The sequence below is a fragment of the Camelus bactrianus genome, chromosome 16, assembly GCF_048773025.1.
Source record: "Camelus bactrianus isolate YW-2024 breed Bactrian camel chromosome 16, ASM4877302v1, whole genome shotgun sequence".
Classification (NCBI taxonomy): Eukaryota; Metazoa; Chordata; class Mammalia; order Artiodactyla; family Camelidae; genus Camelus; species Camelus bactrianus.
Genome location: NC_133554.1, coordinates 51,067,145 through 51,091,926, shown reverse-complemented (window position 1 = coordinate 51,091,926; position 24,782 = coordinate 51,067,145). Strand labels below are relative to the sequence as shown.

The following is a 24,782-nucleotide window of genomic DNA, read 5'->3' as shown; positions in this document are numbered from 1 at the left end:
AAGAAAAATACCATATGAGATCGCTCATATGTGGAATCTAAAAAACAAAAACAAAAACAAACAAACAAACAAAAACAAAGTGTAAATAAAGGACAGAAATAGACTCACAGACAGAGAATACAGACTTGTGGTTACCAGGGGGGTGGAGGGTGGGAAGGGATAGACTTGGATTTCAAAATTGTAGAATAGACTACACTGTACAGCACAGGGAAATATACACAAAATGTTATGATAACTCACAGAGAAAAAAATGTGACAATGAGTGTGTATATGTCCATGAATGACTGAAAAATTGTGCTGAACACTGGAATTTGACACAACATTGTAAAATGATTATAAATCAATAAAAAATGTTAAAAAAAAAAACATAAGAATGCTACAGACCCTAAAACCTATGGATTTTGGCAAAGTGCTATTCAGATGATATTTTATAAACTAATGCATCTATCATAAAACAGAGAAAAGAATGGGGAAAATGAACCATGTTTTAACTCAACAATCTTGAATAAGACCTAAAAAGGAGGTATATTTTCCAGGTAAAAAATATAACCATAAATAGATTATAAAGAAAAAAAAATGAGAATCACCCAAAATCCCACTAGTATTACTATTTCTTTTCTTGTAGCCGTAACACATATAATGAACAATAAATAATTCAGGCCAAATGCCTCAAATTGTGTGATGCTTGTCCGTCTGGGGGCTGAATTTCCCCTTTGGTCTTACCAACATCACAAACGAGAATCCTTAAAGTTGAGGACTCTGGCATCTACATGGATGCACTTAGTTCTATGCATGTGTGCACAAGTCTGGAATGGTGGTACCCGCATGTGTGTGTACGTGTTACAGCGGGGTGATGGGCAGAGGGAGCGTCCTCATAATTCTTGGTCAGGAATACCACTTTCTTTTTAAAAGAATTTGTCAAAAGAAAGTAAATGGCTCATTTGGACAGATTTTCCAGAAAGCTTTCAGTGACATGAAACTTTGGTAAAGATCTGGCCTGAAAACAGTGAAGGAAACCATATCTGTAGGAAAGTAATAAGGAAAGAATTCCTGGGAGTCCAAGGAGGGGAAATCAGTTTGGGCTCCGAGGTTAATAGAGGAGTGTTTCATCTACAACCATCCCTGCTAGAAACACCACCGAACTTACACCAAAGAGCAAAGTCGCTGTGATTTGGCTAGAAGGTCCAGGAAATGCCAACCTTTTGCCCCTGGGAAGCAGTTGTGGTTTGGGGCAGTGAAGGCATTTTGTGTGGCCGAAGGCATCTGGGGCACCTCACACATTTCTTGTTTGGGCATTGACCCTACTAGGAGGTGTGCCAGGAGACCGCACTCTCCTCTCAGGAAGAACGAGAAAAAGGAATGACCAGCTTGTCCAAACAAGCTGTGAAATCCTACCCCTCCTGCCCCCCTGAAAAGAGTCCAATGCCCCAAGATAAAGGAAATCCACTCTGTAATCTGACAGGCTTGTTACCAAGCATTTTGCCAAGAACAACGCCTTCCCTTTGCGTACCGCCAGGGTCCAGGTGCATAAACTCCACCTTATAAACTCCAGTTCCAAAAAAAAAAAAAAAATCCAAAAAACAAACAAAAAACCCCCACCATCTTGGCATTTAATGCATATAACAGCTATGGACTTTCTCAGCAAAGCTGGGAAGGACCGTGCTTGTATCTCTTGCACAGACACTGTATTACACGTCTCCTGGTTTGATTGCCCAGGTTCGAGCACAAATATGGCAATCTAAAATTAGATTACTGTTCATTGTTATTCATGCCACTGGGAGCTCTTTGAAAAGAGTCCATTTGAATTGCCAACACGCATCTGAATTCTAGGTGCTTGATGCTTGGTGAACGGTTTCCCAAGTGCAAAGAGCTCTTTTTTCTTTCTTAGTTGGACTTAAATGTCTTGAATTTGGAACAAAAACTATATGAAAAAATGAGAAACTGCTCCTACAAATATAAAACATATATATACACACACACACACACACACACACATACATACACACATTGCTTTAGAATTTATGAAGTACTTTTACCAAAACTCTCTCCCTTTAAATCTCACAAAATTCTGTTTTTATTCCTATTTTCCAATGAGCAAACCAAGGCTCAAGTCTTAAGTGACTTGTGAAAGGCAACTTTTTGCAGCCATTTCTCTGTAGATGACGACTCAGGTTACAAAAAAATATTTCACTAAGTAGGGTGAAAATGCATCTTACACAGAAATAAAAAGATAGGAAGAAATCAAATCTGCTGCACAAAAGTTATAGGCATTCATTTAAGAAATTCTTAGAATTGCAGATTTCTTTAGGGAAAATATGAACAGTATATATATACGCGTGTGTAAAACAAACGGCTTTAGATGTCTGTGTGGCTCTGAGTTCAGATGGATTGCCTCTGGCTTGTTTTGTTTTTTTTTTCCTGTTTTGGGTTAGTGTGCGTGTGTTTTAGTTGAAGTATAGTCAATTTACAATGTTTTATTTCTGGCATACAGCATAGTGATTCATTTATTTATATATATATATATATATAAATATATATATATTTCTTTTCATACTCTTTTTTATTATAGGCTATTACAAGATACTGACTATAGTTCCCTGTGCTCTATACAGTACAGTAGGACCTTGTTGTTTATCTGTTTTATACATAGTAGTTAGCATCTGATTTGTTTTTGGTTTTGTTTTCTCCACATCAACCTTACAAGAACTCAAATCCTCTGTTCCACTCAGATGGACAGAATGACGACCTCCTCAGATGGTTGTTATATGTCTGGGTACAAAGTTCTGGAAATTCTAGATTTATTAAAGTAAACATTTCCAACCTTAGGTACTCAAGGAAATTCTTCAGTTCCTTTTTTTTTTTTTTTTTTTTTTTTTTTGCAAGCATGTAGCTGGTTTTCATAGGCATTTAAACAATAGTGTGGCCAGTCTAGTTTTACAAATGGCACCACATTTTCTTTTTTAACCTGCAGGCTGCCAGCTCTCCCAAAGAGGAAAATCCTTTCATATTTTATTCATATAAAAGACTTATCTCAAAGAAAAACTTTGTCGAGGGCCCTCCCACCATGTAGTGATGAAAGTCCTTTAAATCAAGAGAACAGACAAGGCAGATTCCCAGACAACAAACAGGGCTGAATTCTAGCTCCTCAGACACACCTTGTACCTTTGCATTTCCCGTTTTAAGTAAATTCTAGATTGCACACAACTTCATGCAAATCACTAACAGGAAACAGCAAAGAAGCCCTTTTTAAATCGTGCCAACGTGCATGTTCAAGAGTGCCTGATTTCACTCAAGGACGGCAGGAAGAATTACAGTAGAATAATTTACTTCTTGCTGTCAGTTTAATCCATCAGCCCATTAGCAAGTGGCACATTAGCACAGGGGCAGATGCTTTAAATTCCGCACCCTTCCTTCCAGGTGAGTATTGTTGGGTTTGCAAGGGGACCTGCTCCGGAAGTATTTGCGTCTCCCTCTGCCATCTCCCCACTGTGAAAGGAGCTTGTATACTGCAAGTAGCAACAGGATTTAAAAAAAAAAAAAAAGGAGAGAAAAGGAAAAAAGAATTTTCTTGGCCTTCTCCACTAATTGCTGTTTTGGCATTCTCCTGGCCACTTCTTTTTTTATTATCCTACAAAATGATTGTAAACCTATAGAATGTTTAAGACTCATGAACACCTGGAGGCAGGGCAATTTCAGTAGCCTCCCCCGCCACCACCACCCCGTGCGCTCAGATGGCCCAATACACACGGACACTGGAAGTGGACCTTGTTACAAGAGACTCCACATTCAGACGTGGCGTTGGAGCCAGGGAAAGGTGGAATTTCAGAAGCAAGGCTCCCTGCCTTATCTTGGTCAATCTGGGCCTCGCTTCAATTAAACCTGAAGTGAAGACTCCTGCTTGAGAAGTTCAAATGTTTCGCAATAGAAGGGAGCTGTAGACTTGAGGCGAAAGTACATACTGTATTTATCATCGAACACAGCTTTTTATATAATTACATCCTTGTGCACTTTTTATTTTTGGTTCTCGAATAAAGTCACTCAGATGAAATTAAGGAGTATGCAGGAGAAGGTGCTTCTTTCTGTTTCTATGGCAACCCTGGGGCATCTTATTCAGCTGCCTCATTGACTGAGTGTGCTCAAGTGATGCAGGCTGGAACTCTCAGGCGAGCCTGGAAAAGGCAGGGAGGGGCGCTTCCTTGACCTCCGGGCCACAGGAAGAACTCAGGACCAGAAGGGAGAGAGCCTCTGGCACGTAGGCTCCCCCGTCCCAGTCCTTCTGTGAATGGTTGCCATCTGAGAGTGCTTTTGCCAAGAGGGTTTTGCTTTTTTTTTTTTTATTTTTTTTTTTAGGTATGTGTCCACACTTGCCTTTGAAATTTCCCTATTGGTAAATAATCTTTTTACAGGTCTGTGTCTAAGTGCCTACATGCTGAGAGATTTGATTCGTTTGTTATGCAGGAGTGAACCCAGATACTTGCCCAAAGGCAAAGATCACTTTGCAGACCTAATCTAAGCAGAGTCTGGAGTCATGAGTGGTCATTTAGCTGGAAGACATGAAAGAACAGTATCCATGGGGGCAAAGTTATGACAAAAACAATTCAAATGATTCCCAACAAGGTGTTGCAAAAAAAAAAAAAAAAAATCTGACTCCATGGGGACATTCTTGTGAAATGTTTAATCAAGTGAGGATTTCTGTGTGTGGAAGGCAAGAACTTATCTCTGTCCAGTGCCTATTAAATACTCAATAATTGGTAGTTATTATAAACACATCAACTTTTATACCTTAAACTCAGTTTTAAGACAAAATGAATACACAGTGGTACCACCCATCTCCCAAACTGTGATCTGAAGACAAAGTCTATGTGGAAAATTTTGAGTTATCAGCACCCTATAGTAATTCCTCAATAAATTTTTGGTCAAATGGAATCGACTTTGCTAGAAGCCAAACCCCTTAAAAGAGTCAGCCGCTCAGGATATAATCCCACGCTTGAAATAAAAAAAGAGCTCTGAAAATTAGCAGTCATCACAAAAGCCCTAAACTCAAGCCGGGTCTCTCACTTCTCACCTGAACCTTTCTGGCCTGCCTGTCATTAATATTAGTCAGATGGACCTTATCCTGGATTATCTGTTGTCTTCAAAAGAGCAGAAGCAGAGAGAGTCTAAACGGTGCTCAGGACACAACAGTAGCTGACTGTGTAATGGACACACCTAAAAGCACATCCCGCCAAGAAGAGATTATCCTGTTACCTCTAGACACACAAGGAAACGTTAAGTAACATTCTATTTTTTGAATGACGCAGAGAATTGTATGAATTGTATCACATTTTAGAAAACCATTTCTCCACAACAGTGAATGCCCTAGAGGCCACAAATTTCAGTTATTCGAGGAGAACCACTTATGTGTAATTATTCATCATTATTCTTCTTCCTGGGCAGTCCGGCTCGTGTGGAACCTGTCTCACTTTTCCAAAACTCCTCTCTTCCACATGCTTCTTAGCTGTCCCTCTCCTCACTCTCACCGAGATTTCTACTCCTTCAGCTTCCAAAGTAGATGCCTGACTCACATCCTGGTTTGCCCAGAACTTCTCCAGTTCTAGGATTTGCATCCTGGGAAAGCCCTCTGTCCCAGGCAAATCAGGACAGTGGGTCACCCCAGTCCAGAGCCAGGGACCGTGACAATCTCACCGCACCCATGCCTTGCAGGTATCACCGTCACCCTGGGAGAGTTCGTGTGCCTGCTGCACCCTGAGGCCAAGCAAACTGAAACGTCGGCGTTCGGAGCAGAGGAAGGCTTACTGCAGGGCCGAGCGAGGAGGGCCAGCGGGCTCGTGCCCGAGAAAGCCCGCGGCCCCCTCCCTGAAAGGTTTCAGCAAAGCGTATTTGGAAGCCAGGCGTCCAGCAGACGCTGCTCTGAGAATGGCTGGTGGTCTCCCGAGTCTGCCACAGCTCGGAATAGTCAGCCAAGTTCTCAGCAATACAAGCTCGTGTCTGAAATCACGCCCCCGACGGCCACCCAGTTTTACCTTGCGTGTCTGAGCCACAGCTACTCCGTTTTGAATTTCAAACGCCTTCCCCTCTTCAAGGCCAAAGCAGATGCACCAGGCATGTCCAAAGGGCCATAAAACAGGCCGCTTCGTTCAGTCAAGTTCAAGTTAAACAATGTATAAGCGAGAATGACTTCCCCGTACCTCAATTTGTGCAGACTTTTGCATCATTTCCCCTTCTGATGGCAAATCTTTCACCAGAAAGCACTGATGATCAGAATAGCTGTCCCTCCACGCTGGGCAGGTGACTCCTGCCGCAGGTTCAGATCGCGGCCCTGGGTGCTGGGCCTCCTTTGTATTTGCTGAGTTATCCTCGTCGGGGGGTAAATCTATTCAGATGTCGCGAACAGGGTCAGGGGTATGTTAATGGGGAAACACTTCACAGGCCATACATTTTATCACTTATACCCAATTGTTGCACGAGCACTGCCCACGTGCCTTTAGTAGTGGACTTAGAGCAAGCAGTGAGACACATCCTGAGTAGTTACACTCTCTAACACCTCCATCAGAGAATTCTCTTTCTATCCTAAACTTTGGAGGCAACCGTGTGGCTTAAAATAAAACAGTAACTGTCAGCACTGATGGGGAGACAGACATTGGACAAACAATTCAATTAGAAAATGTAGATTAAAAGCCAGTAATATTTCAGAGCAAAACCAAAAAATTGCCACCCCTCTCACCAGTTTACTCAATCCTATGTAATTAATCCTTTTTACTAGCAGTTTTACGAAATCAGTTTTCATTAGAACTTTTAAAATCTTACCCAGCTCAGCATGATTCAAAAGAAATCTTACTTGTCAGAAAGTTCTTTTTGTGAATCTTATTGAAGATGAAGCAGTTTTGCAAAGCGTGAGGTTAACTGTCTATGAAGGACAAAAGACTTAAAAAGGCAAGGTTAAAGATCTGGTTACAACGTTTTGGACAAAGAAGCTTAATCGTATCGCTGTGGTGTACAACATTGTAAGATAACAACTAGAATTATGACTGATAGCATTATACCGGGACAAATCTAAATTTCAGAAACCTTAAATAATTTCCAGAATGCCTATATTAACATTTATCTGTACCATATCGTTTTGAGGAGACTTATCGCTCATTTGACAATGATTCCCATGTAATTCAACAACCAGACAATCCTAGTTAGTTTAATATTTTTCTGAGCTGTCTCAGGGGTCCTCTGACGCATGCCCAAATCAGCGGGAGTCAAAAGAACTTTGCTTAGAATTTGATAGGAAGTTTGTCAACGACATCAAACAGTTTCACACAGTCTGTTACCAGAAGCACTGTTACTCCAGGCAAGTAAACTTGTTCTCTTAACAGAGGAACCACATCTGGTCCCGCACCAGTCTTCTTTTAACAACAAAACCCATTTACCAACTTACGGTTAACCCAATCTCAGCCCCACCACGCACAATACTCCTGTTTCAGGGCTCCCCTTCCACAAATTTTCCACAACTTTCCGTATCCATATTAGTTTGTCCCTTATTTTTTTTTTTCCATCTAGAAACAACCCAGCTTTAGAGCAAAAACTTTTTTTTTTAACTCAAAACATATAACCTGCTTTCCTACTGTGTACTGAAATGGTTCCTTTATTATTTTGAGTAGCTTTAATGACATACATAAATTAGAATCCTCAACTCTAAAAATGTTTAATTTCTAGTGAAAATAAAGAAGCAAATGTGAACTATCTTTTACAGGAGCCTATAGACTGGCAAATATAAATACCAATAATAATTTCTAAAAACATGTGCTTTTTATAGAAAAATCTCAGTGTGCCACCAAACATTTAATAATAATCCTAAACCACTTTAGTTTCTCTGTAAAGGGAAGACAATGCTCAATAAATAATGTTCCAGTATCTTATTTTGTTTGGGAATGACCCACCTGAGTAAAAATTTCCATTATTTAACTTAAGCACAACTCTAAACTTTCAAGTTACCAGGTACCTGGAGAGATTATTTTTAAGTAGACATTCCTAAAACAGAATTATTTCCAATGAGTTCCAAAAAGTCTTAGGTTATCTGCATTTAACTTACTTTTAAGAACGTTGCATTGCCAAGTTAATTTGTTTTTTCTTTCTGACAAACTCTGCAAAAGAAACTTGAACCTACTGACCCTCAGTAAACCCAGGGACACTAAAAGCCACGTCTGTGCTGATTACACCAACAAGCTTACGCTAGCTTTCATATCAGATGTTAATTTAATATTGAATATTCCCTAGCTCACATGAGCCTAAAGTTTATTGTAGTAAGCAATTACAAATGAAATGCATCTAAGTATAAAAGGAGCTAACTTTTAAGTCGATTAAATAGAGATTTCACATGTTAATTTTTACCTAAAGACAGAACCAGAGATCTCAGTTTTTCTGCCTGAATATAAAAAAAACCTTTTTCTTTGAGAGCCCAGGTAGATGATTTACATCTCAAAGGCACAGGAAGAGAAATGCAAGTTCCTCCTCTACTGACTTATACAAAACCCAGTCATCTTGGCTATTTCCAGGGATTTTTTTTTTCCAGTTCCCAAATACCCACTTCAGTTTAAAGAAATAACAATAATAGACAATTTTATATATATATTTATATATATACACACACATATATATAAGAAAAGATAGTTCATATTTGCTTCTTTATATATATATATATATAAAATCTCATTCACTCACATTCAGATGCGTAACTTTCAGCAAAACTAGTAATAGAGAATAGGATTTGGACTCAGGTACCAAGACACACACACACACACACACACACACACACACACACACACACACACACACACACACACACGATAAAAGCCAAATTGCAAAAGACCCACTTTGATACAATAGCAGGGCCATCAGAGCTACTGCTCTCCAGACCTCAGGGAGCACTCCAGACCTCACTGAGTAACACACAGCGCTACAGCAAAAACACCATTTTCTTCCATTTACGGGAGCATTGCTGAGGAGCTCCCAGTTTTGCAACATATACTCTAGGAGGAACAAGATGGAACAGAGCTCTGATCATCCGTACTTAATTATTCATGGCCAGCGTTATCAACTATCAAGCAATAACAATTCAAAGTGGTCTTGCAGGGTCACAGTCCCCTAGCCCCGAGGAGATCCCTAACCAATGCCCCGACAATCCAAAAGGGGAGAACCTCAACCAGTGCTCCATCAGAGAGGAAGCTGAATGAGAGGCCAAGGCTAGAGAAGGCAAATCCCACCGTGGTCCACCACAGGTGAAGCCAGCACGGTAGGAAGGTAGCCCCACCCTGGGGCCGTCACACATGAGCCCCGCTACTCAAAGACGTCGCAACCAGCCAATGCAAGTACTGATACACACACACACACACACACACACACACACACACACACACACACACACACATGGTCCCACAAACAAAAGATCAGACAAGGTATAGCCCCCAAATTCCATTTCCACTCCCAGAAGGAGGCCTCCAAGCAGACGGGCCCAGCTCTCAAAAGAGAAAGGACTCAGAGCGGCTCCCAGTGAGCGCAGAATGGCTCCCTCCCCGCGAGGGGGAGCCCAGCTGGAGTGGGTAGAATGTTCCCATCCTGCGCAAGCCTGAGCAGCTCACCCCAAAACCATCCACACAAAACACAGACAGCAAATAAGCTAAGGTCGCAGAGACAATCAGAGGAGGTGCAGTCTAAAAATTCCACTTCCACTTCCAAATGGAGGCCACCAAACAGACGGGCCCAGCTCTCGAAAGATAATGGACCCAGAGTGGCTCCCAATGAGCCCAGCAGGAGTGGAGAGAATTCCCAGCCTGCAGGAGCTGGAGCAACTCACCCGCAGGCGACGCTGCCGAGTGGGGACCACAGCACTGGAAGTTTCTCGGCTCCAAACAGCCTCGTGCCGACAGGCGGCCAGTGCCTGTCGGGGACAGTCCCTCCCAGTTCCCCGGAGCGACGTGAGCTCCGGCAGCTGCAGGGACCCAGGGCGGGGGTCGCCCCTGGCTGGGGTCGACCTGCCACAGCACAGACTCCTGTGCTTCCTCCACCAAAATTGCTACCAAAGGGAAGACTGGATGCCTGCTGCACCCTGAGGCCAAACAGAAACCTCGGAGTTTGGAGCAGAGAAAGGCTATTGCAGGGCCGAGCAAAGAGGATCGGGTGGCTCCTGCCCAAGGAAACCCCAGACTCCCACCCCGAAGGGTTTCAGCTGAGCATATTTAAGGGCGGGTGGGGGAGGGGGGGTGTCGCAGGTACACGGTCAGCTGTGCACAGTTGTCTGGTTGATGTGGCGGGAACAGGGCAGTCAACACTATCAAGCCCTGGGCGCCAGGAGGTCTCAGGGCCGCGTGCTCTCCGTCATGAAGCAGTTGATTTCTTCCCTTGGGTGGTGGTTTTTAGCATCTGAAAAGCTCAGGAAATACACATGAGATACTATGATCCGGGTCCCTCAGAGAGGAGACACCGAAGAGGGTCTGGGGCAGGGGTCTGACCCTGGAAGGCCCCACAGGGTCCTGCTGGGTTACATCATCTTACAATTATGTAAATGGTTTTAAGTCATTATAACCATCCCCATACCGTGGCTCACATCATCAGGTCACTAGGCAACTTGATCTAAACTATTTTGGAAAAAAAAAAGGTTCTGGTGTGTTGAAATATGCTGACCATGAATGTGGTTCTTCACTTAAAATGCAAAAACCTCGCTTTTCTTTTTTTCTTTCTTTTTTTCTTTCAATTTGCAAAAGCCAATAGAATTTTGGCAATTTCTACAGAGAAGCGGCTTTTCTTCTTTGCGAGTCTTACTGAGTGCTGCTAAGAAGCCTGGAGCTGGGAGGCCTCGTTTGGCTGTCACCAAAAGCCTAAGTGGAAAAACTCTGAAGTTGCCTCCTTGCCTTTTCTTTTTATGTGTATATTTAATTTTTGCTTTTTTTTTAAGTGCAGGTGAGACCCATACAGCATTCGGCAGTTTGCCTGGACTTACCATTATGTATCTATTTCGATGGCACCGAGCACCAGGAGGATCACGTGACACCTCTGGCTGCCCCCAGTTGGAGGAGGGCAGGTGTATGATGTGATGAGGTGCCCGCAGTTTGGTCAGCTTTGTGGTTTCTCCTCGAGACAGGCCTAGGCAATTCCCGGTTAATGGAAATTAATCTGAAGTTTGAAATTTACCCAAATCCCACAACCGATGCTTAAATTTGTAATTAGTCTAACTTTGTGAGTTGTTCTCTCTCTCCATGAGCCAAAAGGAGCAGTTGTGGAGCAGGTTATGAAGGAGGCGGGGATCCTGTGCTCACCTATCCTGGACGGAGAAGAAGAATGCATTTTCATCCTCCAGGAGGAAAAAAACTCAGAAGCAGGAAGGCCTTAGACTAAATGGTGAAACTTTCCCCAAGAACACCTCCCAACGGAAAGCGCAGAGCTGCGAGAACAAGTGCAGCTCCATTTAAATCTCAGCTCTAATCCCTGCCTACTAGCTGTGTGTGCTCGCCCAAGAAGCTCAACCTCTCTGGGCCTCAGTGTCCTCATTGCTTAAACAAGGATATTAATAGCGCCTTCTCCATCCGGTGGTTGTTAGGATTAAGTTATTTAATACTTATAAAAAACACTTAGGACCACGTTTAAAACTTAGTGCACAATCAGTATTCGTTAAAAGAGAAAATATGACAGTGCAAGCCATGGTTCAGAATGGAAATTTTTCTCAGCGTTTCCAATGGTGAAAAACAGTTATTTGAAATTTGCCAGAGCAATTGTCATTTTTCTGAGACCCCATATCCTTGGTAACTTTGTGCCCTGAAACCCTATAGAGCTTGGTGGATTAAACTAAATTTAGAGTCAGATGAAACCTGAATTAGAATTACCAGCTCAGTGATCCATTAGCTTTAAAATCCAGCCTCAATTTCTTTATCTGTAAGAGAGATCAGTAAATTACAGGCCAGGGGCCAAATCTGGCCCACCACCTGTGGTTGTAAGTAAAGTTTTGTCTAATCAGGACCGCACCATTTGTTTTCATACACTCTGTGGCTGCTTTTGTAGTAAGGGCAGGGTTGCAGAGTGGAGACCGAGACTCTGTCCCACAAGGCCAAAAATATTTACTGTCTGGCCTTTTACGGAATATTACTTGCCAATTCCTGATCTATAACATGAGAATAATAATATCTCAATCTGGTTTTTTGGGACTGAGCTAATATGTAAGGCAGAACCCTACACATAGTTTCAATAAAGAGTAACTATTTCACACAGAGAATCAAAATATAAAACTTGTTCTTTTTGTTTGTTTTGTTGGCTTGTTTTTCGGTCTTTTTCTATCTTCTCTCCACCTCGGCCATTCTGTCCAAAACCAGGAGCTCGGCTTCCTCTGACCTGGATTAGAATGAGAATAGAGGACCTGCTGCCCCACCACACCTGTCTGTTTTGACGATTTCCACGGCTCTGTTCATCCAAACCATTCGGGCTTATGTCCCACTGTTTGCGGACCTTTGGTTTCTATCTCAGAGACTCTACTGTGGTCATCCAGGGAGCCCGCCCAAAAATTCTCGCACTGATTTGTTTTCAATTTTTAATTTTTTTATTTAGAAATAATAAAATAAGACATAATATATAAAAATATGTACAATCCATGGTTTGTGCAGTACATCAGGAAGACTTTAGATACAAAAAGACAGCTGACGGGAAAGTATAGCGATCACGATTGTCAAAGGCCGGGATTGTTCAACTCACCAGAGCCCAGAGCTGAGACCCAACGTAACTCGAAAAGAGATTCTCGTTGGGAGTGAGTGACTATGCAACACTTTTTTTTTTTTTTAACCTTAACATTATTAGACAGAGTGAAAAAGCACTCTGCTTCTCAGAACAAGCTTTTTGCCTTTATCGAGTGGCTTATAAAATAGGAACCGACATTGTTTTTTTGCGAGGGTCATGTGATTTGGGGGACAGAACTCACAGAAGAAACATCGAGGTTTGGGATGGGAGTTTATAGGGAAGGAAAAAAGTGAAGAGAAGAAATAATGCATTAATAGAATAAAAAAAAAAATAAAGGTTAAACACACTTTCTCCAGGAATTTGGAAATGACTACAGTGCTATGGTGACATCCTTAAAATGTCTGATTCAAGTATACTCTTAGAGGGATAGAAAACTATTCCTTCCTCAATAATCAAAATAGAATTCACTTTGTCTACCTTTTATTTAAAAATAGGATAACCAGGAATCTATGCCTCCTCCGGAAAATAGAATGCCCATCCAGATACGGGCGAAAAATCCTTTAAAAGGGAGTAATGCCTAAGTTAGTTCAGCAGGGGGTTTGCCTGCAACGGAGAAGAAACACGGATAAGTCTCTTCAATCTGAATTCTAATGGCATGTGTGCACTAATTAAGGAGACCCAGTCAGTAAGGACAAATGTTTTGAACGTAAAATGCAGCAAAAAAAATAATAATAATAAACATTGTGCATTACCTGTGTCTTGGCTCTTGACAAAAAAAAATTGCCATTTAAAGCTTGTAACTGTTAAAATACTAATAACTAGAAAAAGCTTTCAAATGAACAGTCCATGCTGAAATAAATAACAAAACATAGCAATACGAACCTTGTAAGGCTGGTAAATATTTGCTAAAACCATGCTAACCGGTAGCATATAGGTACTAGCTCTCAGAAATTGCTGCACTGAAATTATACTTTCTATGGCAATTTTTTTTTCCCTTACAGACTTCTATTTACATTTGGCTTTAAATATGAAAATATTTGATAAACTTTATAAAATGTACACTTTAAAAACATAGCTTCTGCAAAATTTTCTTGAAAAAAAAAAAAACAAACCTGTGCACCAGAAATTTTAGATTTTTTTTTCTCTTTTTCAGAAAGAAGTTGAAAGATTTCCCTCCCTCATTCTCGCCCCCCTAACCACCCCCTTGCAAATATCTCAAGTCTTTTTTAAGTGGCAGCACTGTGTGATGGAAGGTGGTCACCCCCCTTCTCCACTGCATCTTCCTTTAATTTACGTATCACTGAATACTCTTTGGTTTGATTATTTTCCTTTGCAAAAATATCAAAATAGCAGCAGCTGAAGCCTTTGATATCCTCACACTGACAATGGCCGAACGGTTGCCATTTACAGGGGACCGTAAATGCTTTTGTCCCACCCGATCGCAACCCCTCCAACTCTCTCAACAACTTCCCAAATCTGCCTTTAAATTTGAACTTAAACTAGCATCCTCTTGCTTGATAGCTCTAACCTGGTTTCCATGAAAATAACGCCACATCGACTTTGAAGGCTGAGAACAGCAGAGACTGTCACATCATTGCAGGCACCGCATTCAGATATGGCTATTCAAGAACCAGAGACCATCACAGACATCAGTTTACAAAAATACAGGATTCTAGAACAAGCTGTTTTTTAATGGCATACAGGGACATAATACCATAAGAGAGTTGATTTTGAGACTCCAATTAAAAAGAAAAGTCAGCAACCCCAGAATTCACAAACAAGGAACTTTAAACCAAAATAGAGGTCCATTATATTGAGCTCGAGCGGAAACAAAACAAAACAAAACAATGTTTCTAGTAAGTCAGGCAGCCAGGCAGGAGAGGCTTCTGGAAAACAAATGTGTCTTAAGTAATCTGCTCTCGGGCTCCCCAGGCAAAAGGGATTAGCTCAGACTGAATCATGAGTGTGCATGAGTGTCCCCTTGTAGACCAGTATCTCCTCCACTTGGGACTGTTAGAATCTGTAAGGCTCTTGTTGACCCTAAAATATTGAGGCATTTGCATTCCTATCGTCTACCATTTAACAAAAGCACCCTCCCCCTCCCTTCCTGAACACGTGAGCTGATGAGCTACTGCATGGAAATGGCTTGTCCACATCTCCGCCACCTTCCTGCCTTGGCACGGGCTGCCCTCTCAGGCTCAGGCACTGGAAGACTCGCTCCAGACAGACTGATGGGAGGAACGCGCCTAGAGGCCAGGCGTGGCATCTTTTTGAAGATGGAGATGTACCGACAGTCAGAGCAAGGAATTCAGCCGCGAGGGTTTAAACCTCTTAATCTTTCATGTTGGGCAGCTCGGTGTGTCAAGGATGCCGGACTCCCTTCAACCTAGGTCTCATCTTACAGGATAGCTTTTGGAATGTGCAAACATGGAGAAACCCAGAGAAAAATCTAAAAGCACATCACCATCTCTCAACTTATGTGTTCGCCTGGCCAGCGCCACCTCGAAGGAAAGGAAAAGATGTTTGTATCTCGTGTGTGAATTTTACTTCCCTGATCTTCTTCCTCCCAGAATACGAAAGTTACAGGAAAGACCAAAAATTTAAAACCACGACACTCAACTAAACCGTGTGTGTATGATATTCTATTTTCCGAGTAAGGTGCAAAGGGTAGTTCAAGGTCTTGCTGAGGTTCAAAGTTATTGTCTCTTGACTTCAAGGCAGCTGTGGGGCTTTCTTTCCTTTTTAGTGTAAGCTCCACTGTGCAAAAATGTGCATTATCTTTGGTATTTATTTTAGGTAGTCTAACTTAAAATTTGAGATAACCCATTAACATCATGGAGGAAAAAAAAAAAACCAACCTGGAGACTACCATTTGGCTAGTGTTACATAATGCCCTTATGTAACCAGAGAGAGAGAGAGAGAGAGAGAGACAGAGAGACAGAGAGAAATCAATTCTAGCAGACAAATTACTGGCCTCAAAAAATCAGGCTCTCGTTTTTGGCAGTTCATAGCCAAATACTTGCCACTTTGAAGCGCATATCGTGAGCTTTCAACAAAGTTCAACACTGACTTTTAAATTACACCAAAGAAAAACTACATGGCAACAATACAACGTGTGTTCATGTAGTTAGCAGCTTTTTCAAAAATTAAGGCAGAGTCTTGCCTCTGAAAACATTTAAAAATGTTATGCCATTAAAAACATTCTTGTTCCCGAAGGAGAAGCACTCTGGATAAGGTAAACACCCCACCAACCAAGGCTTGCCTGCAAGTTCAAGTTTTGTAAAAACACAACACAAAACACAAACCGCCCCCGTTACTGATCCTACAGCACGCAGGTGCCATCGGGTCACGGGGAGGCCTGCGCTGCGCTTTATGTGAACCTTCGAGCTTACAGTCTGTCTTTGACACCGTCGCGCGAGCCTCCGTCCCTTGCGGCCACTTGCCTTCCACCCCTTCACCGGTACCGTCGTCTGAGTAACTGTTTTGGGCCTTTGACCAGCGGACTGTGTTTGAAAGTCAGTCGTTCCAGAGGAGGAGCCAGTCATATCTCCGACTCTCGCCGCAAGGGCCTGGGCTCTAGAGGGACACTGGCCTGGTTGTGCAGGTCTATGCCCGGCGGCGTGTCCGTACTCGTGCTCTCCGGAACTCCATTCTCACTGCCGTCTTCCTCTTTGCTCGTCAGGGCAACCTCGTTTTCATAGCAGAATGAGTTAGCATTGGAGAGGATGTACTTCTTTTCCGCCAAGTCTCTGGCACTGCAGAGGGGCGTGCTGGGGACTTCGTAAGTCTTGTGGAACCTGGAATAGTCCACTTTGTAGTAGTGCTTCTCTTCGAAGAGGACGGGCTCATAGCGGTGGCCCCAGAGGATCTCGTTGGCCAGATAGGAGCTCCGGCACTGCGTCGTCATGGCCGTGGCTTCCACCATGCCCTCCAGGATGACGACAATTTCAAAGTCTGCGTTGTCAATGTCCTGTTTACTCAAGTCATACAGGGGGCTGTCTTCGTCTATTTCGTGGACAATGGTGATTGGGGACACCAGGAATATACGGTCAATGCCACTGTCAAAGCCGACGTTGATATCTATCTGATCCAGGGGGATGTACTCCCCTTCAGAGGTGATTCTGGATTTGAGGAGCTGGGCTCGGACGTGCGCTTCCACCAAGTGGCTCTTCCGAAGATTCCCCACTCGCCACATCAGACACAGCTTGCCGTCTCTCATGGCGATCACGGCGTTGTGGCTGAAGACGAGGGTCTCGTTTCTCTTCTTCGGCTTCGCCATCTTGGCCATGACCGCGCCGATGATAAAGGCGTCGATGATGCAGCCCACAATGGACTGGAAGACCACCATGAAGACCGCGACGGGGCATTCGTCCGTGACACACCGGAAGCCGTAGCCTATGGTGGTCTGGGTCTCGATGGAGAAAAGGAAGGCGGCCGTGAAGCTGTTGACCTCCGACACACAGGCCTTGCTCTCCTTCGAGGCATCCAGATCCCCGTGGAGTAGGGCTATTAACCAAAACACGCAGCCGAAGAACAGCCACGAGAGAACGAAAGCCAGGCAGAAGATAACCAGCATCCACCGCCAGCGAATGTCCACACACGTGGTGAAGATGTCCGCGAGGTAGCGCTGGCCCTTCTCGCCCACGTTGATGAACTGAACGTTGCAGTGGCCGTCCTTCTTCACGAAGCGGCTCCTGCACTGCTGTCGCGTGTGGACTTTACTCTTCCCGTTCCCAAAGCCGTTCGCAACCGCCAGGGTGGCCAGCTTCATGCCGTCTTCTTCGGAAGAGACGATGCTGTAGCGGTTGGTTCGCACACTGCCCATCGCTTCTGCTGTGGACGCCAGTGCTTCTGCTTTGGAAAACAGTCTGAGTTTTTGCAAAACCCTTTGGAGAAACAGTTTTGAATGTTCAGTGAGGACCCACACACAAAAAAATTAAGGAGAGATGGGAGGGCGGTCTCCAGGAGTCGAGAGGTTCTTTCTACCAAAGGCTGTCTCCTGTCATGCAGGGCCACCTAAGGAACTCAGCTGACATCCAGAGAACACGTCCTGCAAAAAAAAAAAAAAAAAAAAAAAAAGGAGAGATCACTCACTACAAAAGAAGTCATTACGAAAGGGTTCTACTTCCTAAGGCAACATTTCCTAGCAAGAGTCAGAGAATATCTAACTATACTCTACGTTGAATTAGTGGGTTTCTCATTTCTCTGTACCCCCCCAAATATTTTTTTTAATTTTATTTAAAAGCATGAAGTCATTAAACACAGAAGTTAGTTGTTTGTGACAGTCTTGCAACCAAAACCTTAGGTCCCTTAATTTTTGCCAGCCGTCTAGAATTACTCTGTTTTACAGATCTACCTGTCTCCTCTTATCCTCTTCTTCTGCCTTCTCAACTTGCTAGGGTTCCAAGTGACTAAGCAGACGACGACTTTCTAACCCCAAGGTCTGTCATGCAGCTTTAAGAACTCGGGCATGTCGCGAGAACCTTCCACGTGAATGCAGAATGTTAATATTAATTGAGTGGCAGGTGCATCGAGGGAGAATATTAGAGCCCTTGATGACAAGGGTAAAATTCGAAGGCCACAGACTATTTTGTTTAAATCATAAAACTGAGCAGACAGCCCTTAGAATCCCCTGAAATGGATCCCAATTTTCTGCAGACGGTTTGGGCTGGTTCCACCACTTCACACACTCCAAGCAGCCACTAGGCAGAAAGGCCAAACAGTATCTCTGTTAGCGCAAGTGATTCTGACTTGAAGACGCAGGTTTGCTCGGGGGGATAGAGAGCGATTCCGTTGCCTAGCAATGAGAGTCCTGAAATCCTCCAGAGATGGGACTGCCATGTGTCATGGCAGGCTAGGAAGTAAGCACCTTTGTGCCAAAGCACCAGGTCGTTAGTGGATTGAGATAAGGCTGGAGCTCATTGCCTGTAGGTCCAAGTCTGTGTTTTCCCAAACAGAGACACTTCATAGGAGTAAATCATAGGGGTCACTCAGCTTACTTTCACTTGTAAAAATGAAAGTACTGTTGCTAGCTGTGTGTTCCTACGGGGAAGGCACTCACCTTTACTCAACATGAACAAACAGTAGTTTTCAGTTTTCTCCTCCTGCCTCCTTCCCCTCCTCGATAAAACCATCTATTGACTCTAACTTTCTATTTTTTGCTCCAAAGAAACTGATTTTTCCTGGACTCACAAAAGCCTAAGAGAAAGTCTAGGGTGTTCTGTTAACTGAACATAAATTTAAAAAATTAACACAGCATGGAACTGAAGAAGAAGAGTGATTCTCCACTTCTCAACCATCTCCTGTATTAAAGGGGGACCGTGAACAAGAGATGGAAAGGATTAAAAATTTGCTGAAGCCCAGACGATGAGGACTTCATTTTTTCTCTCTCCCCCCAAACCCCCAGTGAAGCAGTTCACAGAACCAAGTGCAGCCAAGCCAACTGCAAACAAGTAAAGCAGAGCGCTGACCTGTTTTTTGTGCACCCCCTTAAAGAGAGGCAAGGTGCACTGTCTTTGAAAACGCCTTGTTACTGTCTTTTCATTGCTCCCTCCTGATCCAAATTATCATGCAAGAATGTGCCCCAACACATTTTTCCTGAGATTAGTCATCTGTGCAAATTGCAATGTGTGTTACATTTTGGCAGCTTTTGACACCTAAATGACGCCCGATTTGAAAGTGCCTTTGAATTACTTTATAAAAAGAAGTTACTGTGCCTTCTCGGTCTTCCACCTGCTTCAGTGTTTTGTCTGCTTCCCCGTGAAGTTTGTACTTGGACAAAAGAAACATGACTGCTATTCCTCAGGGTTCTAGATCCCGGATGTGAAAAGAATATTTCTTTAATAGTGATTTCAGCTTATCTGGCTCCTGTGAAATTGCCAGGCATTTCTCCACAAAAACAGGTAGAAATAATAATGTGACACCGAACGCAGGTGCCGTTTCCAAAAAAGAGGGGGAAAGGCCTCGTTTAAATCGTGCTTGCCTCTCTGAGTGCTGATTGACTTCAGCACCTTGCATTATAAGCTGACACCAAGAAATTCTCTTTTCATGATTCAGAACAATCCTTCCATCTGAGTTACCATTAGGGGCCATGAGTAGATGGTCTCAGATTTCTTCTGACTTATTTCTGCCCTCTTTCCAGATTAAAGCATAACAACCATATGAAATCTAAAGACTGAATTAGGACTTTCCAAAAATCTTGACCCCAGGATATTAGTTTGAATTCCACAACACACACAATAGCAGCTTCCTACGAATAGCTTTCCGCATTTAGAATCTTGAAAATAGCCTGTATTGAGCGACTATTATTGCCTTATTTCCATTGCTAATAACAGAATTTGTTCCATATGCGGAGCATCATTTAGAAATTCTACCATTTCTGCCTGGAAAGGGGAAAAAAGATTTCTGTTTTTGGCAAAATGGAAACTTCTGTCACTTCCAGCAGATATGCTCCAAAACAGATTTGTGCGTGTATATGTGTGCAGACACATTGTGTGTCTTCAGACTTCCGTGGAGCCGGTGACGTAGCAAAAATCTAGAACCTGCCAAAGTTCGATAGGGTCATTGTCTTAATATTTCACCGTGAAGAATCTCTTTCCTGTTAACCTGCCCACATGCCGGAGTGGCTGCAGGCCAGCAGAAAATGTCCCTGCCTGCTCCTCTCACCCTGAAAAGCACCAATTCATGAGCATCTGGGAAAAGAACTTCAATTAGGAAGAGGACTTTCATGCAACTTCCTTTTAGGGATATATTCTAAGTAATTTTTTGAGAAACGTTTGATTAAGAGTAGATGAGAACCTCAAGTAATCTGATTCCTTCCTTGATGCGTACAACTTAAGAGAACTGATCCTGGATTTGGTGAACAATGTGTCAATTCCTCCCGGTCAGTCAAAACATGTAAGGGTCTGACATAAATTTCATAGACACAAATAATCATTTTTACCCAGGCTATAACCAATGAGGTAGAAAGTATTTCTGGGAAATTGAGAGGCTACATGTGGTGCTGTTCATGTTAAGACTATTTATAGGCTGAGCCAAAATTAAGCATAAGCAATGGAAAAAAATAGTTCAGCCCTTCAATCTCAAGGTAGATGTTAAAGGGGAGAGAGCCATGGACAAACACAAGGTCAAGGAGATAACACGGTGTAAATGAATGAATCCAGATCATTTTTGCCATAAAGGAAATATTGCCAGTATAGATTATAAAAGAACAGAAGAATGTAATCATGAAGAATACATGAGAATAAATGGGTCCCAGAATATGGTCAGGGTGTGTCGTGAATAAGAAAGTTTCTCAGTAGGCATAGGCGATAAGGATAGTAAAAGAAAGCACACTGTGCTGAAAGAGAGGTCGGCTAACGAGTGTTCAGAGCAGCTATTCCCCAGCTGACGCCATATAGACCAGCCTGAGTGTGCCCTGGGCGCGTGTTGCTATGAGAGCTCACTGCTAGCAAAGCAACCTCTTAGAAGCTCAGTAAACATGAGGGAGGGGAAGGGGCAGGAGGGGAGGGGAGGGAGGACACCTACTTCTCTATGTGACCACGATAACATTTATGCTCAACAATGCATGGAGCACCACTCAGCACTAGGAAGTGCTGAAAAAAATCTAGTGTTTGATAAACAAAAATAGATACAAAAAAAAAAAAAAAAGCTTGAAACACTCCATCTGTTTCAGGTAAAGACATGGTCAGTCTCTCATGCTACCCAAAAGTCAGGCAAGGACTCTACGGCTAACTAGAGATTCTACAACCCGAGAGTCAGAAGGAAGCCAAAATACTCTGTGTCATTTTTTTAAAATGCCAAATTCACAAGAGTTCAGAACAACTATTCCTATGGATACGAATAACGCCATAGAGAGTGCCACCAGAGCATGAGGGGGAGGGGCTGAAAGCAAAGTGGAATGACCTTGACCCCAACCCTCACCCCTCCCACCATCCTTAAAGTAACATCTCTTACTCCTGAGCATGGGAATTTTTCTGGATAACGGCAAACAGAAATAAAAGACTTGGGGTGGGGGTGGAAATGAGCAGGAAAAAGCCAGCAAGTGTACAGGTAATATCCAGCAGACATACAGCAGTGGTTAGTGAGAGGAAATCCTAACAGCTACTGATTATCAATGTGAAAAGGAAACAAGAGCTACAAAGCAGTATGCAGTCTCTGCATTCCCAAAACACGTTCTCCAAGAATGCCTTATTTCTTAACAGGTCAATTCTGAGTTTATGAAAATCCCCAGGATTCACAGCCGTATCCTAGTTACCATTCTACTGATAGGATTACCCAGACGCAGACAGTAAACTAACTGGCCATTTCCTATCTCGATTTTTTTTTTCAATTATCATGATGAGTTTCTGTTATGATGCAATCTCTTACAGAATCAAGTCGTTTTGACCACTGTACTTCCCTGAAACCACACTGCCTTCAACTTCGTTTTAATATTATTATTACTAAGAATAACAAGCTGCCTAGGGGAGAGTGACATAAGATGTGAAAGTTTTGCGGTCTTCAGGCTCAAATCCAACTCGAGCTCCCGCTCTCTTCCCCAGCGAAGCAACTTTGAGACGCTCGCTCTCGCTTTGGAACTCGAAGCTATACTTGAAGCAATGACAAAGGGAAAAATAAAAAATAAAAAGGGACGCCAAGGATCAAGCCTAGTGGCTGAGGGCCAAGGTTTGCCAAGATTTGAGACCCGTACTCTAGACGCCCTCCCCCCGACCCCCCACCCTTTTCCCTTAGAGCGAGAAACAACACAGGATCACTCGCCCTTGTCTCCAAACTCACTATCTCGCTACAGCTGGTGCACTGGAAGTTATGAGCACAAACAGATGCTGCAGAGAAATCTGTTTCTATTGCTCAACTGTTCCAAGCATGTCTCAGTATTTTTAGCTCTGGGGATGTTCTGGTGCGCACACAAACTCTATAGGCATGATCTGGGACTCCGGAGCGTGGGTGAGCGCTACAGCAGCGTGACAGCTGGGCACCTCTGGGGCGGCCGGGTAGGGTAGGGTCGGGGACGGCAGCCCGAGTCCACTCCCCAGGATACACAGGCAACGAGAGAACAGGAGGGAAGAAAACACCGCAGCCCTTACCTGTTGCTGGCGCTGGAGCATGGGGACATGGAGTGGAAGTGGGGGGTTACAGAGGCATGTAAGATCCAGTAGTTTGTAAAAGCGAGTGAGCCAAAGCAAACCAGAATTCCCAAGACCCAGCTTGCCGGCGCCGGGGAAGGCTGCGCGCTGGCCAGGGCTCCAGTGCGCTCTGCAATATCCTGGGCTCTTTTGAGGCCGTCCACGAGATACCGCCTGGCCCCGCCCCCGGCCGCTGCCGGCCAATCGCAGCGCGCCTGGCCTCGCCGCCGGTCCCGGGAACCGCGGCGGGGAGGGGAGGATGCTACACCCGCGGCCCGCGGCGCTGCCAGCGAGGAGAACCTGCCGCCGCTTCCTTCCCCTCCGCCCTCTGAGCTCCGTCCGGGAGTCCAGCCGGGCAGGGGAGGAGGAAGTTGCGCCCCAGCTGAGACAGCAGCAGGTGGGAAGCTCCGCGGCCGGGCTTTTGCGGCGGCCTAATTGCAGCCTGGCTTCCTACCCCTGTCCGAGCCCCACACTTCCCTTTTTCTGGGCTCGGTGGCGGCTGTGCCCTGCGTGCATCTCATCGGGCTTGCGAGGTGCCAGTGTCCGGGCGAAACGTTGGCGGCCGGGAGGCTTGCGTCTCAGCCCGGGCGCGTCTTCCTCTCCCCTTCCCTCCCACCCAGAGCCCCCACGTTCCCCGAACCTCCCGCAGAACCAGCGGTGCGCCGAGGAGCTGCGGATTTAATGGGGAAAGCGACCGCGACCCGCGCGCTGAACCCGGCTGGATTTAGACGCGCACAAGTGTTGCAACTGCCTAGCCGCTCGGCTCTTCCTTCTCCCGACTGTTGGAGAATTACTTACAAAGCGCCTAGACTGCTCTGAAGGGTGAACGACTCGTTCCCTCTCGCACTGTCCGCCCTCAATCGCTCCTCCAGCGCCCGGCACGCTCTGCTGATCTAAAATCAGAGCAATTAAAGAATAATGAATTCTCTGGAACGGCAACTCCTACAGGCACAGCTCTGCCCTCGCATCAGCGCCTCCCAGCCCTCATTCCCAGCAGCCAGGCCGGAGCATGTAGACCCTTTTCAAAAGCTACCTGAACCTCAAAGTTACCGGGTCTGGATCCTGACAACGCTGCAGATTGATCCGTGTGTGTGTGTGTGTGTGTGTGTGTGTGTGTGTGTGTGTGTGTGTGTGTGTGTGTGTGTGTGTGTGTGTGTGTGTGTTGAAGAGACGTGCATATATCAAGTGCATATATCTCTGAGTACTTTGGTGTCATAACGAAGCTTTGCTCTTAAAGGACACGGCATATTTAGGAGTCTCTTCCTTACAACAAGTTTCAAACCCCGTGTGTGTGTGTGTGTGTGTGTGTGTGTGTGTGTGTGTGTGTGTGTGTGTGTTGAATGTTTATTTCCTCATGCGATCAAATGTGTCTTCCGCGCAGTTTATTTAAACCTTTGAAAGGCCTCCTGGAGACGCCAAACTACTTCACAGACTAGCTCGTATTCTGGGCGGCGCAGCCCGGATGGATTTGTGTGTGTGGGAGAGCTGAAACTGACAATTTAAGGAAAGGGTCTGCGCCGGTCGGTACCCACTTCCTAGCCTCATACCCGCAAACGGCCCCTAGGAGGTGCTGCTGAAATACGCTTAGGTTTTGCAGATCGTGCTTAATCCTGCGTTAGCGAGCGAGCGTGCCACTTTTCCCAGCACTGAGCAAGATACTGTGATTAAAAGGGTACGGAACAGGTTGTGCACGCGGTGTGACTCTCTGATGATCAAACGCACTGCTGTTTCATTCCTTTTGTTTAGATTAGGCAGTAGTCTAGGCCCTGTTACTGTCTTGCCTTTTAAAGCCCTCACGGTGGGAATAATGCTTCACACCAGGGAGGTCTAATCTCACATTTATTAAGCCCAGTATTATTTATAAACAGTTTGAATTAACTGCAAAATAGATGGATGTATAGGTAGCCAGGCTGTAGCCTAAAGCTAAAAGACAAGACAGACAAGTTTACTCTA

At 44.2% G+C, this 24,782-nt stretch overlaps 1 protein-coding gene across 2 annotated transcripts; it reads right to left on the bottom strand.

The window, feature by feature from the left end:
• Positions 1–13,006: 13,006 nt before the first annotated feature.
• Positions 13,007–23,753, bottom strand: KCNJ2 (potassium inwardly rectifying channel subfamily J member 2). 2 transcript variants are annotated; one of them, XM_045511911.2, is made up of 2 exons: positions 23,628–23,753; positions 13,007–17,755 (listed from the first exon to the last, which is right to left on the bottom strand). In XM_045511911.2, exon 2 carries the CDS (start codon positions 17,528–17,530, stop codon positions 16,247–16,249), a length of 1,284 nt encoding a protein of 427 aa, XP_045367867.2. In that variant the 5' UTR covers positions 17,531–17,755; positions 23,628–23,753; the 3' UTR covers positions 13,007–16,246. The 2 variants fall into 2 exon arrangements, with proteins under 2 accessions (XP_045367867.2, XP_010946909.2); XM_010948607.3 differs by lacking the exon at positions 23,628–23,753 and adding an exon at positions 22,791–23,026.
• Between the last annotated feature and the right edge of the window lie 1,029 nt (positions 23,754–24,782).